The following is a 27854-nucleotide window of genomic DNA, read 5'->3' as shown; positions in this document are numbered from 1 at the left end:
CTGCTCTCTACAGAGAGTAGTACTTCTGATGTGGGAACTTTACAAGAAAGGCCCCTTTCAAGATGAAGAGCAAAGAAATATATATGTTATGAAACCACGAGAGACTTATGGGACACAGCAAAGAGGTATGATTTGAATTTGTGAGTTGAAGTGTTTTTTTATTAAACTTCTATACTGAAGATGTTCAAGAAGTGTCTCCTTATATATACTTCAAAACTGTCACTTGTCACGGTAGAACATGGCTCGCGGCACTTTGACAGAACAAAAGAAGATTGTTCGTTGACCAGTGTTCTAGACTATCAACGAATCACGTTCACTCAGGACATTATCAACCTTTATGTATTAAGTGGTGCAAAAGCAAGAGGGAAGGAAATTGCTGTAACTGAATGAGCGAATATTAGTGAAACCCAATATATGAACAAGAGGAGGCAAGGAAACTTAAGCTAAGCGATCAAAAGACTTAAGGTAAACTTAGGCAAACTTAGACAAGACCTAGTTGACCTTTTGAATGATTATTCTTAATACCTAAGCTTAGAATGAGAAGGTTTCTCCGAGGATAAATTCCTCAGTTGAAACGTACTATCAGGTTTAAAGAAGAGAGATCAAAGCTTATGTCAACATACTATAATACTAATCTGAAAGAGACTTGTATGTCATAGATTCTTTGGACGCCCGAGACCCATATCCTCCAAAACATCAATAACCCGTTTTCTCTTGGCCTTCCTTATTGCTAACATAGGTGCGGACCTCTCTGAACACACCAAGCTGACTCCCTTTGGTATTGTAGCAGGCTTCTTCCCGTTGGGCGGAATGACGGATTTTCGTGTAAACGTGAATTGTCGTGTTGCGAATAGCCCCCGGCTAATATATGATGGTCTGGTATCAATACCACCACGTTGAGAACTGTGACCCAAGTGGAGGCATGCAATCGGCCGTGAGGGTAGAATGAAGGGACCTGCTACAGCCTTGTAGGGAAAGGCGCCACGGGCTTCCAAATCTTGATCAGAACAAAGTTGGCCGAGAAAGGAGTAAAGCCAAAATGCCCAAGCCTCAAATGCAACTCCATGGCATGTGCGAGCTTCTCGAGATGCAGCATCAATATCCCACCAAGGCGTATTCTCCTTTGCAGTATCACACAGGTAGTTAAGAAGAAGTGGTGCCTGGCGATCCTGAACGAATTTAACTGCACATCGCGAGTCGCTGCACAACGACACCAAGTCATTATCGATACTTGCAGCGAGGTCACGCATGTTCCTGTCCCGGGTTTCTTCTAGCGGCGCAAAGAGCATGAGATAGCGCAACAGTGAGTCATCCAACCTATGTGGCGGTGTATCTGCCTGCTCCCACCCGTGTTCTTGCGCTGCCAGCTGACTGGCGTCCCACACGTCCCTTGCACCAATAACGTCGTACAGGGCAAGAGAAGGGAATTTCGACACCCATTGTAGAGATGCCTTGGATGTCGTCTCATCTCCCCATATTCGCAATACTCGAAGTAAGGGGAATGGACCTGGTTTCTCAGACCATCCCCGGACAAGACGATCTGAAATATTTGGGAACGCAGTCCGCTCTGTTGGCTGAATTATCTCGAGGACACCGAGATTAGGCATGTCCGCCAAACTTAGAAGATCATGGGTATTAAAGGTGCAACCGCCAGCGATGACTATGTGTGTTATGAAGTCCGAGGGCGGTGCTGTCAGAGGTTGAGTGTAGCGGGCGAGATTGTTGCCAGGATGGCATATGTGCTGTCGAAAGCGGTACAGGCCAAGGTTTTTCTCATCTCCTTCATCCAGGAGGAGTTTGGAGAGGTACCTCCAAGCATGAAGAGACACTCCTCTACCTCAGTATCAGCATCAGTCGCAGATCTCCAGATGTTTTCCGAGCCATCCGCAGGTTGTCGTACTGACCGTGCCTCGAGATACCTCCAAATGCGCCATAGTATGGCTTTTGGCAATGACTCGAGATGGGTTATAGAGCGAATCTTGCCGAAATTATCGCCAACAACACTGATAGCTATGTCTACCAAAGATCGAGGTCCCTTTGTGCCTCGAAGCTTAAAGGAAGGGTATGGACGGCGCCGGCTCCAGTCAGCATTGCTCTCAGCCGTAAGAGCCTCTCGGGTCATCAGATACTCCGTAAACGCTGGACCAGATTCTGGGTCGAACATGACTGATTTGAATGAAATTGAGAAAGTGGCGAGGTTGAGTGAGACTGCAACTAAGGGGAGGCAGGAAAACTTGGTATATTCTGTCTGAGTGATAAAAAGACTCAGGTAAGTCTGCGTATATCTTAGTAAGCCTCTAGACCAGTTTATTTTGACACCCTGGTTTAATGTTAGAGGTTTTCTTTCTCCCCGAGGTGCGTTTCACTACCTCTGTAACACCGACAAGAACTTACCTGTACTGAAGGAGCCGACTTTGCGCATGATAATAAACCAAAGAAAAAATAATCAAGTATGATAGATGTGGCCTCTCATTGGGTTGTATTGAATTTTTTATATTGTTTGTCGCTTGAAATCCTTTAACTGTTCTCCCTTGCGGAAACACCGTCTTAACAAGCCTATTGTTTTTTCCATGCATCAACGGGAACAAGCGAAACCGCTCAGACGGTGGCTTACAACGGCCGCCCTCTGATGCAATGGCTTCAAGCCATTAGACCCTCTTTCCAATCCGCGAGCTTGTCATCTCAAAGCCGGGTAATCCTTCTTCAAAATACTTTTCACATGACCGTGCGCTATGGTATCCAATCGTAATATCATTCCCTCTCTTTTATTTGCGTCATCTATAGCATGGGCTTGAGATCCTCGGCGACGTGGAAGGGAGCCTCTGTCTTGCTCTTGACCTCGTCAACTGTGACACCATCTGCGATCTCGATAAGGGTAAGGCCGTTGGCGAAGTCGACATCGAACACACCCTAGGATGAGAGTCAGTATATCATTCATCAACTGATGACATGAAGAAGATTTGGGAAGCTCACCAACTCGGTAATGATTCTCGACACACAAGCACGTCCAGTCAGGGGGAACGCACACTGCTTGACAATCTTGGGGTTGCCCTTCTTGTCTGTGTGCTCCATTGTCACGACAACCTTAGTCTCACTGGGGTTGCTGACAAGATCCATGGCACCACCGAAGCCCTTGACCTTTCCGGGAAGCATCCAGTTAGCAAGATCGCCAGTGGCGCTGACCTGCATAGCTCCAAGGATGGTGAGGTTGATACGGCCGCTGCGAATCATACCAAAGCTCTCCTCACTGCCAAAGACAGCAGCACCGGGCTTGAGAGTAACAGTCTCCTTGCCAGCGTTGATCAGGTCAGCATCCTCCTGGCCCTTTTGAGGATAGGGACCTAGGCCAAGGATACCGTTCTCAGACTGGAGCTGAACCTCAACCTCAGGACCGACAAAGCCAGGGGCAAGCATAGGCATACCGATGCCCAGGTTAGCGTACATGCCGTTCTTGAACTCCTTAGCAGCACGACGAACGATGCGCTCACGCTTGGCAGCTGTGTCACCAGAGCCGAGGGCCTTGGTAGCCTCGGGGTCGTTGGGGTCCTTAGCCCAGGTGTACTTCTCGATCGACTTCTCCTCGGTGCTCTGAATGACGCGCTTGACGTAGATACCGGGCAGGTGGACAGCCTCAGGAGGAATCTCGCCAGGCTCAACGATGTGCTCAGCTTCGACAATGGTCATCTTGGCGTTGCGGCCCATGGCACCGTTGAAGTTGTGGGCAGCGAGACGGAATTGGCAGTTACCAAGCTTGTCAGCCTTGTAGGCCTTGACGAAGGCATAGTCACCGTCAATGCTCTCCTCAAGAAGGTAAGACTTTCCCTTAAACACCTTGACGTCCTTGGGGTAAGAGTAGACATCAGGAGAGCCATCAGCCTTGTTGCGCAGAGGAAGATCACCGGTCTGAACAACTGTGCCAAAGGCAGCAGGGGTGTAAAAGGCGGGCACACCCTTACCACCAGCGGCGCATCGCTCAGCGAGAGTTCCCTGAGGGGTCAGCTCAAGCTCGACCTCACCAGTGAGGTACATCTTTTCAAAGGTCTTGTTCTCGCCAATGTAGCTAGCAATCATCTTGCGGATTTGCTTAGTCTTGAGAAGTCTACCAAGACCAAAGTTGTCGGTACCAGCATTGTTGGACACGGCTGTGAGACCCTTGATTTCAGGCTTCTCGAGAACCTCGTTAATAAGAGAGTCAGGAACACCACAGAGACCGAAACCACCGCAGAGGAGGGTTGTGTTAGGCTTCATGTCCTTGAGAGCTTCCTTGGCAGAGGGGAAGACCTTGTTGATCTCGGCGCGGCGAGCGGTTGCCGAGAAGGATCGTGCGAGGACGGCATTAGGCTTGACAATTGTCAGTATACAGCGGAGATGTGCATTGAGCTGCCCAAGAGACCTACGTTTGTGGGATTGCGAGCAAAGGCTCGGAGGGTCCGTAACCGGAAAGCTGAGGAAGACATGATGTGTGTGTTTGGAGAGGACGGATGAGTAGGTTGGGAATAGCTTCAGTGTCGACAACCCTGCTGTCGGTTAGGAGAGTAGCTATGGTATATGCTTATTTGTACGATCAATTGAGCTTCATGCGCCAGGGCTCTTTCTTCCAGAGACAGATCAGAGAGCAAGAATTCTAAGAAGAGGTGTTATGAGGGAGAACTTGAGCCGACAATGACGATAGAAGTCGACGGGCCGTTGGCGGGGGATATCCGTTTATTAAGGCCGGCTCTGGCCGTAAATCGACCTCCGTCTAAGCTCGAATACAATTCCGCGACCAAAGTTCGGAAACGATAATCGGCATTCGGTATGATACCAAAACAGCATTTACAGGAACATTTAGGCGGGTCACCCTCATAAGCTCTCCTCTAACGGCTGCCGGGTGGTCCCCGTACAAGAGAACCTTCACCTCTGACCGGAAGCGAAGTGGAGGATCTCCCCGATCTCTGCATGTGGAGACCGAGGATAAAGTGATCATGAGTGGCAGGACAGCGAGAACAGCGGGGGCCCAAGTCCGGGGCAGGGCAGTCTGGCGCTGTAATTTAGTGGGCGGGTAATGGGTTTTCCGAACCTCCCGGCTATTCGTTTCGGGAGTTGACTTGTCATGACGGAACAGGGCTTCTCATGACAGCCAAACAGGCCGGGATTTCACCTCGACGAGCTAGCTTTGTTAGGAAAACTTGCTGATTCTTGGAGAGGAACATCTCGGGGTTCAGTCACCGTTTTATTCATTGGTGATTATGTGTATTAGTAGCAATTGTTGTGACTACAGAGCGTATCGTAGATTTCCGACCCGGTTGTTTTCCGATCCGAGGTCGGCTATGGACTCTAATTCACTTCCAAGTTAGTTACTAAATACTAGGGTGAGCGAGCTAGAAGCATGGGGTTATCAACACTCCCTCCCTTCTTCTTCTTCTTCTTCTTCTCTGCAACAAAACGCCAAGTGTCCATGATATTTCGGACGCAAACTCCAAACTCCAAATGCCATCGTTAGCTCTATAAGCAAATCGTGGCAGTTCCCTAAAACATTGGATGCTCGCATGAGCGGAAGAATGAAAATGAACCACCGGGTATTCCTTTATCCTCCACAATAACCATTTCCAATTCAACTCGATAATCCACATTACATAGCAGTAGTGGCATTCTCCGGGTGAAGAGATACCAGCCCGATCAAGTTTCCCTCAGGGTCAACAAACTCTCCAATATCCATGATGCATTGTCGAACGCCGTATCGCAGGTGCTTGATCTCGCCGTAGTTATTTTCGATCAACGTCTCGGCAATACTAAGATCAGCCACTCGGATGTGGCATGCTGGTGTTACACCACGTGCCATGGCTACCTGTCGCTTGTATTCGAGCTGAGCACGGCTGTCTCCCGTGTCTCTCACTTGCATCAAAGCTCCTGTGATGCGAGATCCTCCGCTCTGGCTTGAGTTGAAGAAGTTCATGGGCTGTACGTCAAAGTGTGAAGATCCCCACTGCCTCATATATAGGTCGTCAGACTGTTGGGCGTTCACATCCCCAAAGAACCTCCAGCCGAAGCAACGCGAGTAAAAGTTTACCGCTCTGTCTAAGTCGAAGCAGTACAGGAGGAGAAAGTCGGGAGTTCCTCCCATGCAAGACATATCCGGTCTCTCGCTTCCACATGTTTCGGTTTGAGGCAGCGAAGAAGGCAGCAAGTCGTTGTCGTTTGCAATTCTTGGAGAAGCAGAGGTACCAAGGGACATATTCTTGGCTGCATTTATGGGCAGCGAGAACGTTGAGGCAAAAGCTGGCGGCGTGGGCATCTCGGCTGTGGGTGTGCTGAGAGCATCATAGCCTAGTGAGGGTACCGGCGATGGTGTTCTTCGATCTGTGTCAAGGTCCATGGCTGATGAGGAAAGCGTGAGAGATGGTCTTGGTTTTGTGTATGACTCCATTTTGACAAGTGGAAGTTTTTTATTTTTTTTTTTTTTTTTTTTTTTTTTTTTTTTTTTTGGTATTTACACTGGCTTGCTGATCTTCACGGACAGAAGCGTCAAGTAATTCAGGCAAGGTTCAGTATTATGATGAGAAGCGTGACGCGCCGCGAGGCAACAGTCTAACAAAAGGAGAAATACCCGTCGTGACTTAGAGACTAGGCCAGTGGACAAGAAACCGCAGCTATCAGAGTTGTTCAACAAACAGATACATGGTTTGCATGAGCAAGCCATAAACTGATGGACAGGGTTACCTTGTTCTTATAGCCACCTGATGATGAACAAAAGGCAATTTCCGAGAACTCCAACGCAAACTCTCCTTACATGCTGCGTGCCTTCAACTGCATTAAACACCACAAAAGCAATGATTCGAGACTGGAAGCACGGAACCTGGCGTGGGTGCCATCTGGGGCTTGCCAGGCCAACTCAGGCTAAGTGGTATGGAGGTTAAGGCAAGGAGAAGGCAAGACACTCAAACACAACAAAACAAACACACGACAGTGTTACGTCAAAGACCAATCGTTTAGGTCCAAAAGGCTAAAGACGTCAAGGGCGGAAGAAACCTGCAGCGACTAGGTCGCTTTGGCAAGTAGGGGTTCTCATTCTGGAAGGCTAATGCATGGACGAGCAGAGCTACTGTAGGCGCTGCATTGTTGGTCTCTCGATCTGGCTGGTGTCTATCACCATAAACATAGGTAAACAAGCGTGTGTCTCGAGCTGCGCTGAAGTTGTGGTTGATTTTCAGGGCCTTGACTCCATTTGGTCAGTGTAACTTTTATACTGGAATGGTAAACAACCCGAAATCCTACGCCTTCGCGGGTCATGTCATCAAACAGTAGTCTCAGAAGAGTGCCTTTCTTAATTTACACACATAGTTGAAAGTGGTTAACCAACATGAATCCTCACATGTCTCAGCTTCGAACTGATGGCTTGACGATCACGATCGTGAAGGTGAAAGATGGGGGGCGGGGCCAAAAAAGAGAAGGGCGAGAGAGTTGGCTGGCATCACGTATCAGAGTGGACTGGCCTGAGCGTTCTGCAAGGCGTGGTCTACCTGGCGGGTATAATTAAGCAAGGAGTTGTTTGAGTGTGATCGCCTGAACGGTTGGAAATATGCTTTACAGTAGTAGCTGCATAATTTATGTGCAGGGAAGATATGGCGTGAGTTTCTCAAAAGGAGAATACGCGACGATCTAACCGAAGGAAAGGAGAGGTACGTTTGTGAGAAGGGAACAGACGATGATTGTATTGACGCAAATCAATGATGCTCGGATCCGAGAGTCCAGGATCCGATTGAGAATGCCTCCACTGCCTGGTTAGAGGTGGTAGTACGTACCGTTTCCGATAAGCTCCTTATCGCCCCGCAGATCCTGGCTTCAGAAAAAAAATTACAGCATGAGCGCGGACCAAAGTCAATAGTGGCAGCTTCAACACCAACGGACCTCGAATTTGTTGATAATCGCCGTCCACCATCTGGCGCATAATTAAACCGCCATGGAGTCTAGTTCAAAGCGCCGGAAGCTAGACCACTCTGGATCTGGTCTGAGACACGATGCTCTCATTGATTTTGAGGCTCGCAGCTCTGCCAGAGTCTCAACCGCTAGCACTTTTGTCCTCCAAACGGACGAGCTGCTCAAGGAGGCAAAGCTTGACTATGGAAAGGCATTGAAGGATGTTGATGCAAATCTTCACCGACTGAAGGAAGCCATTGACACTGCGACTCCCCACGGACCCGAGCCTGTTCGTACTATGCGCAAAGTCGCCGATCTTGACGACTAACATATTTTCTAGATCACCGAAGTCACGAGCCGCTTTGAGAAAAAGCATCGCATAGTTATTCCTTATCCCGATCCGAAGCCTGCTATAGATGCTTCCTACAAGCTTTCTTTTGAGAAACCAGCTTCATACAATGTCGTTGGTAGCTATGTCGCCAAGACCATGGCCAAGTCCCAGGTGCAATTTGGCATCGATATGGTAGTTCAGATGCCCAAGACCATGTTCCAGGAGAAGGACTTTACAAGCATGCGATATTTTTACCGCCGAGCATATTACATCGCCTACGTCGCCGCCAGCGTCAAGAAAGAGTTGGGAGACTCGATGGGTATCGGCTTTGAATACCTGAACGAGAATCCACTTCTGCCTGTACTTGGACTTCGACCCAAGTCCGAGGAGGATCAGACCGACGCCAAGGACGCCAATGGGAAAGCTTCCAAGAAGAAGGCGAAGGTTGCGAAATCCCCGTATACTATTCGACTCATCCCTTGCGCTCCTGATGGCCTTTTCCCCAAGTCAAAACTACTTCCTAGCTCTAACAACAACCGAAGTGGAGAGTCCGACGACAAAAAGACCCAGACCGGAACACCTTTCTATAACTCTACTTTGAAAGCTGAGGAGACGTTCATCTCTTACCTGCGTGTTCTTACGCATGCCAAGAACGAGTGCCCTGCCCTGACTGATGCCTGTGTATTGGGAAGAATCTGGCTGCAGCAGAGGGGTTTCGGGAGTTCCATTTCGCAAGGCGGATTCGGTCATTTCGAGTGGTCTGTCATGATTGCTCTCTTGCTTCAAATGGGTGGGCGGAATGGACAGGCAGCGCTTTCAAACTCTCTTAGCAGCACTGAACTTTTCAAAGCTGCTGTTCAGTTCCTTTCGGCCACTGATTTCAACAAGAAGCCTTTCATTTTCGGATCCTCGAAGATAAGTGCCGACTCTGTCCGAGAAGCTGGCCCTGTCATGTATGACCCGATTCGAGAGCTCAACGTGTTGTCAAAGATGAGTCCCTGGTCTGCGAATCTACTTCAAATGCACGCCAAGTCTACCACCGACCTCCTCGCTGACGAAGCTGCCGACAAGTTCGACCCGACATTTATTGTCAGGTCTGATGCTCCCCTCCAGACATTCGATGCTATCTTTGAGATCAAGAGCAAGAATATTGTCAAGTCCAGTAGCTCTACTGACTGCAGAGGACCTGCATGGGACTTTAGCCTAGAAGCACACAGGGTACTTGCAAAGGCCTACGGCAATCGTGCCCATCTCGTGCATTTTCAATTGCCTACTAGAGCTGGGTGGTCGTTGGGCTCCGCGCCAAGTTCAAGTTCTGATAAGCTTCAATTTAGTGTCATGTTCGAATTCGCCCAGATGTCCAGACAGATGGAGCACGGTCCCGCAGCAGAAGAACAAAAAGAAGCTGCCAAGTTCCGACAATTCTGGGGCGAGAAGGCCGAGCTGCGTCGTTTCAAGGATGGCAGTATCCTTGAATGCGTTGAGTGGTCAAGCAAAGTTCCATTCCAGATCTGCGAGGAAATCGCAGCGTACACCTTGAAACGACACTTGAAGATTGCCAGCGAAGATATCATAGCTTTTGGAGCTGGCTTTTCTAACATTGTCACCTTCTCTCATCTGGATAAGGAGGCTTTCGATGCTGCTCGAAGGGCGTTCCAGACCCTCGAATACGACATCCGAAATCTTGAAGGGTTGCCACTGCAGATTAGACAGCTTTCACCGGTTTCACCAGCCGCTAGATATGCTTCAGTTGATGCCCCAAGCCCAGGCTTCCACACAGGTACTATTGAGCCTATAGATGTGAACCTCTATTTCGAGGCGTCGAATCGATGGCCTGAGAACCTAGTGGCCATTCAAGAGACCAAGATTGAGTTTTTGCTGGACTTTGACAGGCGTCTCACGGCCGCGAAAGAAAACATTACAACCTACCTTGGCCGGGATAATAAGGAGATTGGTATCGAGAACTTAGCGTATCTCGATATTATCTACGAATCTGGCGCGGCATTCAGGTTGAGAATCCATGCAGACTTGGAAGATACCCTCCTTGAGCGCCAAATCAAGAACAAAACGCTTGATGCTCACATTCGAGAAGAGTCGGAAGCAGTATTTGCTAGGACCAATTGGTTCTTTGCTACCCTACCACTTCATACACAGACTATCTCAACTTTTTGCACACGCCTTCATCCTCTATCACAGACCATCCGCTTGGTAAAAAACTGGTTCAACTCTCACAAGCTTTCAAGCCACATCAGCGAGGAGCTTATTGAGCTCTTCGTTCTACATGTGTTCTTGCAACCATACCCATGGAGGGCCCCCACGAGTGCCTCAACAGGTTTCTTACGCACCCTGACATTCCTGTCGCGCTGGGATTGGCGTGACGAGCCTCTGATTGTCGACTCTGCAGAGGAGCTGACTGATGACGATCGCCATAACATTCGCAAAGAGCTTGAGTCTCGGCGCAAAAAGGACCCCAACATGAACCACACAGTCATGTTTGTTGCCACCTCCAATGACACTTCTGGTCTCGCTTATACCCGCAGTGGACCTTCTAAGCTCATCGCTTCACGCATGACCCGACTGGCCAAGGCTGCATGTAAGCTTGTGAAGGACAGCGGATACCGTATTGATGCTACTGAGCTTTTCGAAACTTCTCTTGAAGACTACGATGTCCTTTTCCATCTATCTCGAAAAGCTATTCGCTCAATACTTCGAGAGGCTGCTTCTGACCCCTCAGCCCGCCGTCATTCCCAATTCAAGAACCTCGATGATCGCACGGGTCGCGCACCGCTCCCCATCCGTGCTCATCCTGTCGACGTATTGATGGAGGAGCTACAGCGTGTATACGACGACTCACTTGTATTCTTCCGGGGAACCAACAACAGCGACGAGGACGATGCTGTGATAGGGGCGATCTGGAACCCGAAGCTTCAGCAGCAGAAGTTCCGAGCTGGTCTTCCTTATAATTTCCACAAGGTCACCGACGAGGATGGAGATGCAGTTGCGGTGAACCGTAAGGCAGTATTGTCAGAGATTGCCAGGATTGGTGGCGATATGATTAGAAAGATCGAGGAAGTTGAGGAAAGCTGAGACCTCGTCCGAGAGGCGGAGACATATTGGAAAATACCCAAGCATATAGATCAAGATACAGACTGAGGCTTTATCTTGAGAAACGATTTTAAAAGTTTAATTTATATCAAGCGTCGAGTTTACTTGACATTTAGAGGTAGCTATATCGTTATGGAGCAAACGGAATCTGATTAAGAATTTACAAGATCGATGAATCTTTTTGGTGGGATGAGGATTAAAAAAGATACGTACTTCATTTAATTGCCAGCAGTGGAAACAGCTTTACGCGAAAGGACGCGTCTTGACGCGTTTCACTTTCACCCCTCGACCGCCATCTTTAGTCAATCTTCCAGTCCCATCACTGCGACAACCAGCAACGACAACTTCGAATTTACAGGCGCTCTGAAATTGATCGCGACTGTAATCACTGTCGATTAGTCACAATGCCCCATTCTGTCGAAGCGGAAGCCATGTCATCCCCAAGCAACGTTAAGGACGAGCCTACGGAGGAGACAGGAATCTCTGATGGGAGTCTTGATGCGCCGGAGGCTGATGTCAGGATGAACGAGACAGACGACGTCAAAAAGGAATCCAAACAACTCGAGGACCTATTCGACGATGTCGACTCAGACGAGGAATTCCCTAGTTCTGTGGCTGTTCAGCCAAGCTCACAAGTTGCACCGCTTTTGTACGTAAAATCCCCGTTTGGGCACAGCGGTTGAACTAATCAGTTATAGCGATGCTATGACATTGAAAGCCTCAGATCCTGAGGTCATGCGAAGCTTCTATCAGCGATTATTCCCCTGGCGATACCTATTTCAGTGGCTCAATCACAGTCCAACCCCAACAAACGACTTTGGCAACCGAGAGTTTGCCTTCACCCTCCAGAACGATGCCTACCTCCGATACCAATCCTTCCCTACTGCCGACATGTACGTGGTCTTGTTGCTCACTGCGATTTAACACTCATATTGTTACAGGCTTCGCAAGGACGTTCTCCGATTGATGCCCTCTCGTTTCGAAATCGGACCAGTGTACACCACCAATCCCCGTGACCGAAAGCAACTCCGCAACTCATCCGCCTTCAAGCCCCTCGCGAAAGAGCTGTGTTTCGATATAGATTTGACAGATTACGATGATATTCGAACATGCTGTGACAAGGCGAACATCTGCAACAAGTGTTGGCAATTCATGACAATGGCTATTAAAGTGGTAGATGTTGCGTTGAGGGAAGACTTTGGCTTCAAGCACATCATGTGGGTGTACTCAGGACGACGAGGTGCTCACGCCTGGGTTTGCGATAAGAAGGTTCGAAGCATGGACGATCAGAAGAGAAGAGCAATTGCAGGCTATCTAGAGGTGGTCAAGGGAGGTGCTCAGAGCGGAAAGAAGGTGAATGTGAGGAGACCATTACATCCTCATTTGGCGTGAGTTCATGGCATAGACTCTTGTGAAGACGGTATACTAATTCCTTGCAGACGAAGCTTGGAGATCCTGAAAACTCATTTCCAAGAAGACGTTCTGGATGTCCAAGACCCATGGGCTTCTGCTGAGCAATCTGAGAAGCTTTTACAGTTGCTCCCAAACCAGAACCTCAACGAATCACTAAGAAGGAAATGGGATGCCGCTCCAGGACGTGCATCAGCCTCAAAATGGGCAGACATTGACGCAGTAGCAAAGTCAGGCGCCAGCAAAAACCTTGACGCCAGACAGCTCCTTGAAGCCAAGCAAGACATCGTCTTAGAATACACCTACCCCCGACTGGATATTGAAGTCAGCAAGAAACTCAACCATTTGCTGAAGAGTCCTTTTGTCGTACATCCTGGTACCGGCCGAGTTTGTGTGCCCATTAATACAAAGAATCTCGAGGACTTTGATCCTCTAGGTGTGCCTACGGTGCAGGAACTTTTGGCCGAGATCGACTCCTGGAAGGGGGAGGAGGAGGAGGGTGGCAAAGGCATAGCTGACTGGGAAAAGACAAGCCTGAAGCCATATATTGAGCAGTTCAGACACTTTGTTAATGGGTTGATGAAGGATGAGAAGGATGTCAAGGTTAAACGGGAGCGGGAGGATGAAACCATGGACTTTTAGATGCGATATGAGATGGTCTAGACTTATGAACAGTATATTTAGTACGTTTGGTACATTTGGTATTTGCTTTTGGAACTGGCTGGCGCAGCACGACACCAATACAGATGTTTCTACTTTGAGGGAGCTTCGACTTCAGGGGTACTGGTTTGAGATGTGGTCTCCTCAGCATCAGGGTCCTTTATCTCTTGATCCTCCTCCTCAAGCTCCTCGGCCCCTTGACCCTCAGCTTCTTCTGCCTCACCTGAATCACCCCTCTGGTCTCTCAAATGACCGCCCTTGCGCTTAGGGATAACACTCATAAACGCATCGCCCCAGTTCTCATACTCAAGCCACTTGAGCATGATCTCGACGACGTGGTTTGTCGCTAGAACCGTCCGGCTCTGCATCACCATGTACTGGCCGATAGGCAGCCGAGCCGTTCGGATGCCACGTTCCCTTGCTCGTTTGTAGCACAGCCCCTTTTCGCGGTTCTTGTCGACGAGGCCGCCGATGACATAGCTTGTGTTGGGCTCGAGGCGTTCGAGTGTGTATGGTGAGTCTGATGATAGGTAAACGATGTCCTGGTATTCGGGAGAGGGCTCTGGCTCGGGGTCAGGCAAGGGGAGAGGGTCCTTTTCATCCCTTGCCCAAGGGATTTTGTTATCCAAGCTCCTCTGGAGTTGATCGACCATGCGATCATTCGGATCCTTCATCCTCTTTCGGGCCTGCTTCGCACACTCGATGAAATCTCCGTCCACAAAGTCAATGCCCTTCCAGTTCTTGTGTTTGTCATCGAGGATCTGGTGGAACCGCTCAGCCAATTTTCCATTCCAACCCGAGACGAAGATGTGTGTACGATATCTCGCATTTTTGTTCTCTGAGTATGATCTTGTGATTTGGCTGCCGAGTGAGATGAGCTCCTTCTCGCGCATGTACTGCTCAAAGTCACAGTCGAAGATGAGTGTGACAGGCACATTGACTGAAGGAGGTTTCTGCTGCTTGTTGGCATTTGGATCAATGCCCTGGGCGATAAGCGCTGCCCTTTCTTCACGCTTGCGGACTTTGCGTGCGACTCGGCTATCCTTTCGCTTCTGCTTGCGCTCCTCTTTTCCGGCTTCCCATTGCTGCTGTTTTCTTAAACGCTTGAGAGCGTTCTTGGACATTGGTGCGGCGGCTTCGTCATCTGCAGGCCGTTTTTGAGGAATGTTCGAGCCCTCTGTAAGGGGCACATTATCTGTTGGCCTGGTGTGAGAGTCGGTGGTGACTGTTTGCTCACTATCTCCAGTGTTGGCTGAGTTTTCTGATAGTGAGGATGGCTCCTGATGAGGCAGATCTGTCTCTCCTTCACTTGTTGTTGGCTCCATCTTGGGGGAATCAATACTTTCGGTCTTGTCTATACAGAAAACCAATATCGCGTATTGATAAATTAATTCTAAGTTGAGGTCAACTTCTCTAAACGTGAGATTAAGTCGTATAAGAGGTTTGGCAGGATAACGTCGACCAGGAAAATGAGCTGCGTAACAACCTTATTGTCGAGCAGTTTCCGAAGTTAAAATAATTGCATAAAATCAATAGAAACCGAGCTTCTATATGAGTCAATGGCAACCCGTCGAATAGCTCTACTCAGAATTAAAGCTCAAGACAAAGACTATATCTATTAAGTTCATAGCCAATTTTTCTCTAAGTCCAGCGATGGTGGGGCATGACGGAGGTACGTACTGCGACAGAGGACTTGGATTTCATGGAGCTCTCCTTGACCAATGAGAGCAGAGCAATTGGATGACCAACGTCACGTGTTTCTTGTGGAGGCATCTCAATCCTACAGTTTCCAGAGCTCGGCTTCAACCTCAGGTCCAAGAAATAAAAGCTCCCAACTCCTCTCCCTCACAGCAATCGCAATGGAGCACCCGTCGAGCGCGAATTGGAAGGCACACAAGAAGGCCGACAACCTTTTCAAGCCTTACGATGTCCTCGATGACACCGCAAAGGCTGGTGTGATCGGTGCTCTCAGTGGTCTCTTCCTGTCCTCCGTCAAGAATGCCATGGCCAAGAACAATGTCGGCATCTTGAGCGTCTTCACCCGAGGTGCTCATATTATCGGTATTGGAGGTACGATAGATGTGGTGGACGAGATCAATTGGAGGGTTAGCGGTACTAATTATGTCATATAGCCGCCGCTCCCGCCGCATATGTCTTCGTCTCACGAAGCTCAATGAACCTCCGCGAAAAGGACGACGCCTTCTCTGCTGCTCTCGGTGGCTTTGCCCTGGGTTCAGTTCTCGGCCTTCCCAGTATGATCTGATCTTGTACCTCAAATCGCAAAAACCGCATGATTTAACACGCTGCAGCCAGACGAATGCCCGTTGTTATGGGACTAGGTGGTGGTCTCGCAATCTTCCAGGGTATGTTCCACTACCTCGGCGGCCGATACGATAGCTTCAAGAGAGAGGACGACGAATTCGAGCGCAAGGAGATCATCCGACGAAGCACCCGACTGCCAATTGAGCAGACTATTTCAGAGATTGGCGAGGGCCGAGGTAAGTCGCGCACGACGTTTCATGTGGCCGGACAACCTCTCACACTTTGATAGGTATCCGACCTCCTGGATATGAGGAGCGAAGGGCAGAGCGACTTAGTGAGAAGTACGGTGTTGAGATTAACCCCATTAAGGCGACTGTCGAGGGTAGCCAATAAGCACGATGCGACAAGCGGGCGAACGGGACGGGAGCGATTGTACATAACTCTTCTGGGCGAGGAAGAGATGCTACACTAGAGAATTGGAGTTTTGTTTTGTTTCCATGTGAAGCTCTGAACTGTGCCAACTCACGCTTGGGCAGTCAGTTCTCTCCCAAAAGGTATGTTATCTGAGCTTTCATTCATCCCTCCCCATTTTGCAATGATGATACACCGAGTCAGAGGCTGTTTATGATCTTAAATGATTCCGAACCTCACCAACATCTACATCCTGAGCACAGTCCCCTATTAATTCGCATGGTTTTGATGATGTTATTTTGAACTATTCACTGACTATGGTAGATTACCTTGATAGCTTTCTATCATGAGGAAATACCACATGTTATCATATCACATGGTAGGTCACGTATTTCCCTGTTTCTCTTACTTTGCTATGATGATATACCGAGTCAGAGGCTGTTTATGATCTTAATGATTCCAACACTCACCAATATCTACATCCTGAGCCCCTATTCTCACTTGCTATAAGTCTATTAAATATTCAAGGGAAAATACTAACTGTACCAAGACACTTAGCTCGTTATCTATGCATTTACCATACTTCCTCTTTGTGAAGCATCGTGGTACGTCTGATTTTTTCCATCTTCTTGTATACCGTCCTATGATGATATCTCGAGTCAGAGGCTGTTTATGATATAAATGATTCCAACGCTCACGAATATCTACATCCTGAGAACCCGCTCATTCTATCTTTATTTACTGCAAGCTCATTTGGAGGTGTTGCTAACTCATCCAAGTATAGTTGTTCTGGTATATTGCTCTTTCATGTGTACCACAAGCATTGTCTGTCCACCCTGATCTGACTTGACGGCAATCTCATTATTCACGCCAGTATAAGCTAGCGATATCTTTTTCATTAAATGCTGATTATCTTGCGTTCTCAATGTCAACCGTTTTTAAATGTTTTCATTCATCCCGTCTCGTGTGGGTTCCTTCTGCTTTTGCCCTTGATCCTATTTTGCCAACTCAGCGACTCTCTAGTCTGTGACTTTCTCTTCCGTGCGTGCTGGACAGACCTCAGACCTTGACAGCCTTCAACCCGACTTGCACATAGCGCGCAAAGACGAAAAATATGCAACCGGCCAGCATAGAACAGCCACAAAACAGCTGCAGGCCCAGATAGTCACCATTCTGAGCAGACACGATAGCCCCAGCGATGGGACTTCCTGTCAGAGCACCAAAAGACTGGATCGCAAACGCAGCACCAACACGAGTACCAATCTGGCGAATATCGGAGAGCTGTGCGATGAGAGTCGGGACGAGACTGATATAGCCACCAGATGAGAACCCAAAAATGACAGCAAATACGACAATGCCGGCTGTATCTTTGACAGGAATCCAGACACAGAAACAAAAGAGGGCGGATATGAATGTGATGATGATCATGACGTTGTATCGACCGATCTTGTCGGCGATAATGCCGGGAATAATACGACCAAAGATACTGTGATAAAGTCAGGACGTACTGCAAAGCATGGTCTAGAAAGGGCGTGACTTACCTCACAGCATTGAGGATAGGTAGCAGGTAAGGGATCAGAGTCTTGGACATGCCCGCAGCCTGAGCCTGGAGGAGGACATAGTTGAAGGGAAGAAACATGCCCCACATGAAGAAAAAGAAGCCTATGACAGTGATGAGTATGGGAAGTTCGCGGAGACCGTTGATGTAGTCCTTGACAATAAAGGGTTTGGGGCGAGGAGGTAGACGCGATTTGACAGTGAGACAAGAGAAGACAAGCAAAATGAGGAACATGAAAGCCATGGTCCGCATCATCCAGGGAAAGCCGACGCTGTGAATCATCTTGTCCATCATGATTGGAAGAACAACACCTCCGAGAGATGAGCCTGAGACCATGATACCGAAAGCGCCAGCTCTACGCTTGAAGAACCAGGTGACGAGCGAGGACATGCAAGCGTTGAAGACAGCGCTTGATCCAATGGCCGCGACGATGGACTGTGAGAGGAAGAACTGGTAGTATTCCTTCGACAAAGAAATCATCATGAGACCAAAGATGTAGGCGATGGACCCAAACCACAGAAGGTACTTGGGGCCGTAGTTGTCGAACAGACTGCCAAACTAGCAAGATGTTAGTTCATTGCATTGATACGAGGAGGATGTGTACACATACAATGGCACCACAGAAGACCATGAAGAACACCTCAACAGAGGTGATCCAGCTCACGGCAGAGCTATCATAGTCCCTAAGCGGTCCAGAAACATAGTATTTCTGGAACACACCCACGCAGTTGACAAGGCCGAATGTGCAGAACAGAGCACACCATCCACCAAAGACAACAAGCCAAGCCTCGAAACCACCATCGGGGAAATCAGCTGGTGCCATTCCTGGGGGAGGGCCTGCTGGCGGTTGCTTCTGTTTCTTCTCATCATTGTCACCACGCTCAAGATCTGCCGCGACGGCGTTGGCAGGTTCCGGGTGTATGTTGGCTTCTGTTTTGGCAATAGGTTGAGGACCTGACTTTTCAGGGTCTGTCGAAGTGGTTGGTTGGAGGTTTCTGTCATTGATCGTCTCGGAGGAGGAGGATATTGTCGAACGAGCCATGATGATGGTTGTGTAGGTGTAATCTGAGATGTAGGTACTAACGTAAGGAAGGAAAGAATTATTATTGTATGTTGTGTGTTGTGTGTTTGTTACTCAAGCTGCCACTGGGCCATGATACATGTCAGTGCCAACAAGTGGAAATCATTGCTGTGCAGTGATTGTATATCTGAGTCCCCATATGGGCAGAGCCTTTATAACTACCTAAGTACGCTCTGTAAATCTCACCGTCTTACATCTGCCTACCTACCTATGTACTATAATACATGATCTATGTTAACTAGTGGGGTAGATCTCCCGTTGTTGAAACCAATACCTCTGGGGTACCGTATCTATCCTTGCACCGTCAATCGGTGTTCGTCCTTGGCGGAGGTGATAAATCCGTCCAAGTGTGGGTCAGTATCGGCTTTAACAAGGGTGCCCTTTGCTTATTTCGCCCGTTATCACACTAGGTAGGTAGGTACTCACAAGACATAAGGCTGGTCTCACTCTGACATTGGACTTAACTCAAAGCCGAGTCGCGAGCTGTCTAAGCCCAAAGCGTGGCTGGCAACAGAAATCATCCAATAATTTCGAGCTATGGTAACATACGAGTGCTCCTTTCGAGCCTACATTATTAATACAACTGAGAAGGAATGGCTCGAATGGTTTGTCAGATAAGTTGGCTGCATGAGATGAGTCAGTGATCGTCGTGCTTTTTACTTTTTACTTTTAGCCTGTTGTTGAGCTGTTCCTCCTATAGATAGGGGCCAGACTGAATAAACCGCTCGGATCCGATGCGAGAATTGATTAGCCCGACGGACCATCAAATACCGGTACCTACCCTACCCAGTGGCATGCGCTGTTGTGATGGTGCTGGCTGTGCCTCTTCAAGACTCAAGCCACAACTTCAGTATGAGCCGGATTCCCGAGCGCACCAATCAAGTAACAGCTCTTCAAACATTTCAATATTGGTACATAAAGGCTTCAGCTCTGTGATGAATAGTATAGGTAGGGAAGTAATCATACATGACAAACAAAACGTTGTGCTGTGTAAAAGCCTCCTGCTCGTCTGCCTCCTTTTTTTTTATTTCATGCTCCGCAACATGGCTCACTCATATCACATTCTCATCGTATGAACTCTTTGAGATCCTTGTTGTCCTCAAATTTCACCTTGCCATCCTTCTCAACTGTGGCAACGTGAATTCCCGTCACTGACTTATCTTCCACTTCTGGCTCAACAGCTTTGACAGGGTCAGGCTTGGTCTCGGTACCGTCAGTCAGCTTGGGCTTATTCTCTAGGTCGAGAGCTTCTGCCAGAACACCGGGCTGCGCATCGGCAATCTCATTTACTTGCTTGTTAGTGAGAACGTCTGAAGCGCGCACTCCTCGGCTAGACATGAGGATCTTTGTGGGACCATGGAATTGGAGGAAAAGACGATCGCCCCAGATGGTTCGTCGAGTAGCGGTTCGCATGCTGTAGAAGGCTCTTGCAAGGTACTTCCATACCTCCGAGTTACGCACAGTCTTCACCCACTCAGGCTCTGAGATCCATCTCGATAGCGAGGGCACCTGGAGTCGTAGGCTGTTGCTCTTAAAGCGGAAAGGCTGTGGCGGATGTCGGCTGATTGAATAGGCGACAACACTTCCGGGGTGTGCGACAAACTCCTCTCCCTCCTTGAGAGCGAGCTCGTAGATTTGCCCTGGTGCCGATAGAGCGGCAAGACCTCGTCCCGTTAGGAGCGTGTTGCCCCAATGGGCCAGTGTGAGGCTGCTCTGAATGCGCGCCGAGGGCGCAAGAGTGTGACCTGTCCAAGCCAACAGTGCGTTTCTCTGTGAGATCATCCAATCTGTAGTTCCGTCAAGGTGGAGGACTGTAAAAGTGGTTGTCGGTGATTTCGTCGATATCAAGGCCGTGATGGGCGTCGTGGCTGAGATGCGCTGGTAGAGAAAGGGAACGCCGAGAAAGGCTCGTGTGATCGGGTTGAGGACCGAGAGAGTGGACTGGGCCTATTTATCGTATTAATAAATCTTGCGGTATCTTTGTCGTGATGCTGCGTACATTTTCAGGCTTGCCGGCTACAGCAACCAAGGTACCCCTCCGAGTATAGAGCTTCTGCGATGCCGACAAGGTCACAGAAAGGAGCGAATATGGTGAGCCGAGAACCTCGAATCGAGCATCTAAACATGTCAAGGGTCAGAGACTCGCTTCTGTCATTGCTCAATGGCAGATAGAAATCATACCCGCGGGATCCCTTGCCTCGAGAGCTCCAAAGGCATCGGCTCCAACCTTTGGCGCTTCAGTGCTCGGCGCAGCGCTGATCTGAATACTCCTGCACTGAGTGCAAGTATACGAGGGCAATGCCCGCAGCCAGAGTCCTCGCGCCGCTCTCGTCAAGGGCAATTGGCCTCGCATTTTGTTGGATATATGAGCTCTGAGAGAGCTGTACAGCTTGTATATCTACCACCTCACATTCAACCTCAACCCGCTATCACCAAAAGCGAATCAGTCTTGTTAGCGGCTTTTCCCGTTCCCACACGTCATGCATATCACGTGAACACCCGTTGCTGTGCCAACGGCCCGTGCTTTCTTCCTCATCTCACTAGACCGCTACCCATGCTATCTTTCTCTATAGCAAATCTTTGCTAACTTTCAGGACGTGGTAGCGGCCATTTTGGTAGGCTGACAGAGTCTGGCTCAACGACACCTTGAGCTTCTTCGCCCTCACAACCAATACAATTCTCTCGATACCGAATACACGTGTATACTTACACAATGAGTGTGAGAGTGGTCTCCAGGATAAGACCGCTGCTGGAAAAGGAGCGCGAATGTGACATTATCGTTCGAGCCGATACCGCGGATTCTGGCAAGCCAAACACGATCGTCAAGATTCCCAACCCCAAAAACGAGGCTGAGGAGTTCTCATTCGCATTCAATGGCGTGTACGACCGATCTACGACTCAAGAGGAATTGTTTACTGCTGAAGGTGCGATCTCATAAGCTAACGCGTTTTGTTTCGTCTTGTTTTCGTTTACTACGTTCTCGTTCCTGCTCGTATCGTATCGTGTGTTGACTCGAATAGTGGCGCCGCACGTCAAGTCTCTCTTCCAGGGATACGATGTCACAATATTCGCCTATGGTGTCACCGGTACCGGTAAAACGCACACGATGCGAGGCGGAATGAAGCTGGCAGACCGCGGGGTGATTCCTCGGATGCTCAGCAACGTCTTTCGAAGGGGCAAGAAGATCATGAAGGATTCTCGTGGTGAGACAGATGTGCAGGTTTTGCTGTCCTACTATGAGATCTATAACGACAAGGTGTTTGATCTCCTCGAGCCACCCGAGAAGCGGACGCCAACCGGTCTGCCACTACGAGCTGAGGCCAATGGCAAGACTATCGTTGTCGGTCTGTCAGAAAGAGCTTGCGAAGACCTCAAGGATTTTGAGAAGCTATATATCGAAGCCAACAACAACCGTGTCACGGCAGCTACCAAGCTCAATGCCCACAGTAGCCGCAGCCATGCTATCCTACGGGTCAAGCTGATTCAAACGACTTCGGAGATGGTCAGGGAGAGCACTGCATCCGCCATCGACTTGGCCGGGTCTGAAGACAACCGCCGAACCGACAACGGAAAGGAGAGATTGGTGGAATCTGCGGCCATCAACAAGAGTCTCTTTGTCCTGAGCCAGTGCATCGATGCTATCGGCCGCGGTGACAAGAGGATACCCTACCGGGAGTCCAAGATGACTCGAATTCTGTCACTGGGCCAGAACAATGGAATCACTGTCATGATCTTAAATCTGTCCCCTCTGCGAAGTTATCACCTCGACACCCTCAGCAGTCTCAACGTCAGCTCTCGAGCGAAAAGGATTGAGGTTAGGGAGATTGAGAATGAGATTGTGTACAAGCAAGTTCCTAGGGCAAACTCGGGTCTCGCAGGTTCCAATGTCCAGCGTCAACCTCTTCGGCCACTTGCCAATCTCACCAATGTGCACAACGGTAATGTTGCTGCCAAGGCCGCTGACAAGGCTGCCGATGCCAATAAGCCCGTCAAGGCCTTCAGCGTCTACACTGACAAGTCCAAGCCAGCAGCACCTGTCAGCCGTCCCCTAGTGAGCTCCAATATCGCCCGTCGAGTCAATCCAGTCAAGCGGCAGTCTGAAAATGATGCTGCTATGAGACCTAGTAAGATCTCAAGACCTGCAGCTCCAGCATCTGTTACGGTTTCCGCTGCTCAAATTGAAGCCATGGTTGAGAAGAAGGTCAGTGAGATCCTTGCTGCTCGAGTTGCAGCTGAAAAGGAATCTCAGCCACAACCAACGGTCCATCCTGAAATCAGCGATGCTGTGCAAAGGCGATTGGAGGCTCTCGAGCGGCGGATTGACAGCGATGAATGGCGAGATGATTCCAAGTCGGAGGGTTTGAGGTTCCTCCTGGCTGCTCGCCAACACAAGGAGCGTGGCGAGGATGAGATCGCGCTCAAGATGTACGAGAGAGCTTTGCCCTACTTTCCTGGACAAGCAAAGCTGCTCAACAAAATTGAAAGACTGCGATCGCGGTTAAACGGGAACGCTCCCGCTCCTTCTCCTCGCCGGGAAACTCCTCGTTCGGAGCACAAGAAACGAAGGCTCGTCTACGATGATGCAGACGGTGATTATGAGACTGCCGAGGCAGACGTTGATGAGGAAGGGTTTGCTCACCGTGCCTCAAAGCCCAAGTCTCGAAAGCTCAAGGTTAAGGCTCTTGCCACCAAGTCCATCCTTTCAGGTGATGATGAAGGTCCCGCATCGCCTCGAACTCAGCATCTTCTCGATATTGTCAACTCACGCGACCTCGATCAGATCCGGAGCCTAGTCGGCTTCGGTGCAAAGAAAGCCCGTGACCTGGTTGACTATCTTGAGCTCGTCAACGATGACGAGGCTGGTGGCCGTATCGACAGTCTTGCGCAGCTGAGGACTGTTCCAGGTATGGGAAGCCGAACCGTGGAGAGAGCTTATGACGGACTTGTTGTTTGAGCATGGCGTAAGTTGGTTTTCACCCGGAGATAGGATGGGCATCCAATGCTTTTGGTTTTATATCATAGCCGTATACCCCCCTGTTTTGTTCGAAGTTGTTGGATGCATTCGAAAGCGAGGCGAGTTCATGGAGTTTGGGTGAGTTGAATTTATACCAAGGTTGCATGGAAGGCAGTGGTAAAAGGCTGTCATTTAGGTGTTTGTTTATTCATTAATCGGGTTCGAAATTGCACCACATATTGTGTCCAACAACCACTTACAATACCCTGTATTCCATGTGTGTCCTTTGTTGTAGGAATAATGGACTGTGACATGGAACTATCATGACTGAACCACCTAGTGAATACATATTTACATATCATCCATGAAGAAGGCAAGCTTGGTATTGCCCACCGGTACTCAATGTCCTATTTTGAATATTTCCTTGATAATAAATAATCCCTCCAGTAGATGCCGCATTTCAGTTGGTGGGACGAACTTCAAAAGTTGCGGTGAAGCTATAGGGTAGCCTACTCAAGTGACGGGGTATTTAGAGAGGTAATGTTGGGCCTCTGCATTTCTTGCTTCTGTATTATTGCTTCAAATGTCTTTCAATGATTAGATTCTGTAACATCTTGTCAATTCTTTGGTTGATTGAGCATGAGCCAACCCATAAGCATGTTACGCGCTCAGACATTCATGCATATATGAGAAGACAAGACCAGACCAGACAGCACAGCCACTTACACCGTAAAAGTATGTATCTTATGCGTTGATCAAGGAATTTTGGGACGATCGCACCATATGAAACGACTTCTGTCACTTTAGGTTTGTGTATAGCCACTGTCGTCTGCAGTATCCAACGTCTCTGGCGACGCAGACTTAGACGATCCAATGATTTAAGAGCTATAGACGCTAGAAACCGGCTGCCGAAGCCTAGAGTTTCGTGTAAGAATGCATGTGACCCATTGATATATATATTTATGACCATGATTAAAGATGTCTTCTTATTCGCAATCGTGTTGTGCATCTGACAGTTATGATGACATTGCGACGGTCAGCTAAAACAGACCTTGTTTTAGGAATTTGAAAGCCTGAGACACTGACATAGCTCGCAGATCCACGGAAATTAAAATTCAATGCCACATCTCGTATCGATCAAGACTTGTTTCATCCTCATTCGTCATAGACGGCAGCAAGATACCAAGTCAAGTGTTTGAAAATGATATCTGTTTGTATTCATTGGTACCTCAACTTAAAGTCCATAAGCCCGTATCCCCCCACAAAACTCGCCTGCAATACCTTTTGTTGTGTTATGTACAGATTGCAGCGCCTGACAGTTGCCTGTCAGCTCTAGAAATGGTGATGCAACAACCCCAAGCTGTTCCCGTGGGAAGCTGAGTAGTAAGATGTAGAAGCAACAACAACAGCAAAAAAGTATAAATCAACGCCAGAGAAGGAAAATTAGGTAAAAAAGTCGGTGATGACCGATGCCACGTCCAGCCTTGCAAAGCTCTGCAGTCCGTAGCCCCCCCCCCCCAGATGTCCAAAATGAAGCCTCTCCAAAGGGTCCAGAGCGAAAGGGGGGAGAGAAAGCATGTGGGACGGAAAAGTAACCAAAGTAACAAGTCGTTAAACAAGGGCCCATGGCTGGGTACACAACCCAACCAAAATAAAAGGTGAGGTAGGTAGGTAGGTAGTGAGCGATGTGATCTGATGTTGTAACGTGTACCAACAAAACTAGGTGAGTTTCGTCGTAGGGAAAACCTTGAATGAATTGGGGGTATCCGTCAAGTCCGATTCATTCATCAGATGGTCTCCCGTCTCATCTCATGTAATCCAATCCAAGCCGATCCGACCCCATCTCATCTCAGCTCATCTCATCGTGCCCGTTGCTTACACGTTGTAGCTATGCGCCTGCTACGCCTGCGCCTAAGCTGTAACCATCGCTTGGCGCCAATGCCGTCAATCATAAAAAAAGGAACATCGCAAGATTTTTTTTATTATTTTGTCTTTTTTGTGTTGGTTTCACTGTCCGAGAATTAACTCATCGGATCATGCTGCTCCGTCGCTCTTGAATGCTGGGCATCTGCTTGTTGCCTGAGCCTCCAAAGTGAGGAATGGAGCTGAAGCGGTTCAGACGCTTGCGCTCAGCAGTAGCCATAGGTGGTTGTTGCTGGTGCTGAACCTCAGAAGGGAAGTGGTGCTCATCAATGACCACGCTCGAGGGGGCGGGCATAGAGCCAACACCGGCCTTGTCCCCGTGAAGGGCATCGATGTTTGAGGAACCGGAGGAAGAGCCAGTGCTGTTGGGAGTCTGGTAGACGTACTCTCCGTCAACGTAGACGGCGTTGGAGACGAAGGTGGAACGTCGGTGACGGCGGCGGGTGTAGCGTTGCTCGAGACGGAAGAGCTCCAGCTTGGCCTGGATCTTGTCCATGAGAGACTTGCCCATTTTTGCGGTGGGTGTATGAACTTTTAGGTGATGAGTTCAGAAGAGGTGAGATTGAGCCCGTGTATATGTAAGGGCGATCAGTTCGGATCTCTCGGTGAGATTTGAGCGCGGCGAGGGAGGCTGGCTTCGTAATGGAGGAGTCGAGTATGTGGAGATTAAGTTTCCAGGTATTCGTACTGCAATCAATGCCGTACGCTTTTGATTTGTACCGAGTGAAAATGTTTCGTCTCGGGGGATTGTGTGTCTTGTGTTGTCCTTGAATTGACCCTACTCACAAAGGGGGAGGCAATTGTTCGTCTTGACTGGGTGTTGGTGTTTGCAAGATATGGTTACCAGCAGGTCAAGTACAGATGCAGGTTGCTCGGTTGTTTCGGTAATATCGAGGCTGGTTGGACAGTATTAAAAGAGAGTAGGGGACATTAATAGCGTGAGCAAGAGGAAGCAAATCGCCTGGAGTTATGTTTCCTTGTCCACGAAAGAGATCGGAGTCAAAAATGAATGAGTGGATGTGAACGAGAGCGGGAGACTGGGGGTAGAAGAAGGATTACGATTGCGACAGGTACAAGGAAGAGGGACAAGAACGAGGGGGGAGGATTGGATGGAAGATAAGACTCAAGGTTGAGGTGCTGAAAATGCATGCATGGGCCCCTAGGGAGTTAGTGTTAGGTAGTTGTCTAGGGGAGCACACCGGGGGGCAGCAGCCCGCAGGCACCTAGGTAACTTTAGAGAGTTAGTGGAGTCTGTAACGCGTAAGACGCCTGACTCTCTCCACTGAAGACAGACGACAGTGGCATCTTGAGCTGAAGAGTATGCTCTCATTCGCTGACCTGGGGAGAACCCAAAGAGGATGCACCCAACAGGGGAGGCCCGGAAAGTGGGTTTAGCCTAGACAGGGGATGCTAATTGGAACTGGTCGCGTGAAAGTGGATGGATGTGTCAAGGGTGCCATGCGACCGAAAAGCTTTGGGGAGCAACCTGTAGATGCTTGAGCGTTGAGGCCCCCTGAAAGGTAACGCTGATGGTCATTGAGTGATTCTCTGTCCTTACTTGATTGAGCCTTAAGGAGGTTGGCGAAAGCTTGCCTCGTGGCTCTTGACTTTAGAAACAAAAGAGAGAGAGGATAGAGCCTTGAAGAGGCTGGAGCATGAGGTGGAAATCACTGCAACCATCAGTCACTGTGACCTCGTGGCTTGGCCTGAAGCCATGATAATCTTGCACACCAACTTGTCAAAGCTCTCCCCTATCCTCCCGTTGACGGCCCGTCAAAAGGCGTTTGGTTTGTTCTTTGTCCTCAGCTCAGCCCGTGAAGAAAGAAGCCCACACTCTTTGTTAATTAGACCAAAAGCTAATAACGTCGCTATTCCATCTAGCTCGGACCTCAGAAGACCAAGTCTGTTCCCAGCGCTGGCCGAGGCGCTAAATAGCACACCAGCATTGATTGTGTCGTTGGCGGGTTGACATTTTTGACGCAGGGGGTGTCTAGGTGCATGCAATCCCCAGTTCAGAAAGAGGAGAAGCAGTTTGCAGACGATGGTTTCGTTTTATGCCGAACACGAACGAGGTTCCATTGGTTCCTGACAAGGAAACGCAGTATCTGGGGCTTCCACGCGAGAAAGGAAGTCAAATGGAAATGGGGCATGAGGCATGGAAACCGTCAAACCACATGGTTTCTGCGAGTCAGTATCCACACTCTATTCTAAATGTTGATCCTAGGTTGCAACCGTGGGACGATCCGACTCAGAAAATGTCATC

At 49.0% G+C, this 27854-nt stretch overlaps 11 protein-coding genes; 4 read left to right on the top strand and 7 right to left on the bottom strand.

Moving 5' to 3' along the window:
- Positions 1-653: 653 nt before the first annotated feature.
- Positions 654-2164, bottom strand: FFUJ_13580 (uncharacterized protein; the record flags this gene model as incomplete). XM_023576281.1 has 2 exons in its annotated part: positions 654-1833; positions 1905-2164. 2 exons carry the CDS (start codon positions 2162-2164, stop codon positions 654-656), a joined length of 1440 nt encoding a protein of 479 aa, XP_023429454.1.
- Positions 2165-2778: 614 nt separating this feature from the next.
- On the bottom strand, positions 2779-4457 carry FFUJ_13579 (probable succinyl-CoA:3-ketoacid-coenzyme A transferase, mitochondrial precursor; the record flags this gene model as incomplete). XM_023576280.1 has 3 exons in its annotated part: positions 2779-2910; positions 2974-4341; positions 4398-4457. 3 exons carry the CDS (start codon positions 4455-4457, stop codon positions 2779-2781), a joined length of 1560 nt encoding a protein of 519 aa, XP_023429453.1.
- Positions 4458-5611: 1154 nt separating this feature from the next.
- FFUJ_13578 (uncharacterized protein) lies at positions 5612-6406 on the bottom strand (the record flags this gene model as incomplete). The annotated part of the gene is made up of 1 exon (XM_023576279.1): positions 5612-6406. The coding sequence occupies one exon, from the start codon at positions 6404-6406 to the stop codon at positions 5612-5614; it is 795 nt and encodes a 264-aa protein (XP_023429452.1).
- Positions 6407-7939: 1533 nt separating this feature from the next.
- Positions 7940-11314, top strand: FFUJ_13577 (related to UTP22-U3 snoRNP protein involved in maturation of pre-18S rRNA; the record flags this gene model as incomplete). XM_023576278.1 has 2 exons in its annotated part: positions 7940-8185; positions 8237-11314. The coding sequence occupies 2 exons, from the start codon at positions 7940-7942 to the stop codon at positions 11312-11314; spliced, it is 3324 nt and encodes a 1107-aa protein (XP_023429451.1).
- A 422-nt stretch (positions 11315-11736) lies between these two features.
- Positions 11737-13384, top strand: FFUJ_13576 (related to DNA primase 48K protein PRI1; the record flags this gene model as incomplete). XM_023576277.1 has 4 exons in its annotated part: positions 11737-11981; positions 12031-12225; positions 12274-12720; positions 12772-13384. The coding sequence occupies 4 exons, from the start codon at positions 11737-11739 to the stop codon at positions 13382-13384; spliced, it is 1500 nt and encodes a 499-aa protein (XP_023429450.1).
- A 110-nt stretch (positions 13385-13494) lies between these two features.
- Positions 13495-14727, bottom strand: FFUJ_13575 (probable tRNA (guanine-N(1)-)-methyltransferase; the record flags this gene model as incomplete). The annotated part of the gene is made up of 1 exon (XM_023576276.1): positions 13495-14727. One exon carries the CDS (start codon positions 14725-14727, stop codon positions 13495-13497), a length of 1233 nt encoding a protein of 410 aa, XP_023429449.1.
- Positions 14728-15261: 534 nt separating this feature from the next.
- FFUJ_13574 (probable NADH2 dehydrogenase (ubiquinone) 21.3K chain) lies at positions 15262-16057 on the top strand (the record flags this gene model as incomplete). XM_023576275.1 has 4 exons in its annotated part: positions 15262-15472; positions 15535-15654; positions 15712-15900; positions 15954-16057. The coding sequence occupies 4 exons, from the start codon at positions 15262-15264 to the stop codon at positions 16055-16057; spliced, it is 624 nt and encodes a 207-aa protein (XP_023429448.1).
- A 1077-nt stretch (positions 16058-17134) lies between these two features.
- FFUJ_13573 (related to monocarboxylate transporter 2) lies at positions 17135-18675 on the bottom strand (the record flags this gene model as incomplete). XM_023576274.1 has 3 exons in its annotated part: positions 17135-17561; positions 17617-18191; positions 18244-18675. The coding sequence occupies 3 exons, from the start codon at positions 18673-18675 to the stop codon at positions 17135-17137; spliced, it is 1434 nt and encodes a 477-aa protein (XP_023429447.1).
- Positions 18676-19779: 1104 nt separating this feature from the next.
- FFUJ_13572 (probable Altered inheritance of mitochondria protein 24, mitochondrial) lies at positions 19780-21067 on the bottom strand (the record flags this gene model as incomplete). XM_023576272.1 has 3 exons in its annotated part: positions 19780-20661; positions 20714-20832; positions 20896-21067. 3 exons carry the CDS (start codon positions 21065-21067, stop codon positions 19780-19782), a joined length of 1173 nt encoding a protein of 390 aa, XP_023429446.1.
- A 360-nt stretch (positions 21068-21427) lies between these two features.
- On the top strand, positions 21428-23668 carry FFUJ_13571 (related to chromokinesin Xkid; the record flags this gene model as incomplete). XM_023576271.1 has 2 exons in its annotated part: positions 21428-21638; positions 21735-23668. The coding sequence occupies 2 exons, from the start codon at positions 21428-21430 to the stop codon at positions 23666-23668; spliced, it is 2145 nt and encodes a 714-aa protein (XP_023429445.1).
- A 2026-nt stretch (positions 23669-25694) lies between these two features.
- FFUJ_13570 (uncharacterized protein) lies at positions 25695-26102 on the bottom strand (the record flags this gene model as incomplete). Its single annotated transcript, XM_023576270.1, has 1 exon — positions 25695-26102. The coding sequence occupies one exon, from the start codon at positions 26100-26102 to the stop codon at positions 25695-25697; it is 408 nt and encodes a 135-aa protein (XP_023429444.1).
- Positions 26103-27854: the final 1752 nt, after the last annotated feature.

Source organism: Fusarium fujikuroi, chromosome FFUJ_chr04 (assembly GCF_900079805.1).
Source record: "Fusarium fujikuroi IMI 58289 draft genome, chromosome FFUJ_chr04".
NCBI lineage: Eukaryota > Fungi > Ascomycota > Sordariomycetes > Hypocreales > Nectriaceae > Fusarium > Fusarium fujikuroi.
The sequence above is the reverse complement of the archived record's forward strand: the minus strand, read 5'-3'. Positions and strand labels throughout refer to the sequence as shown.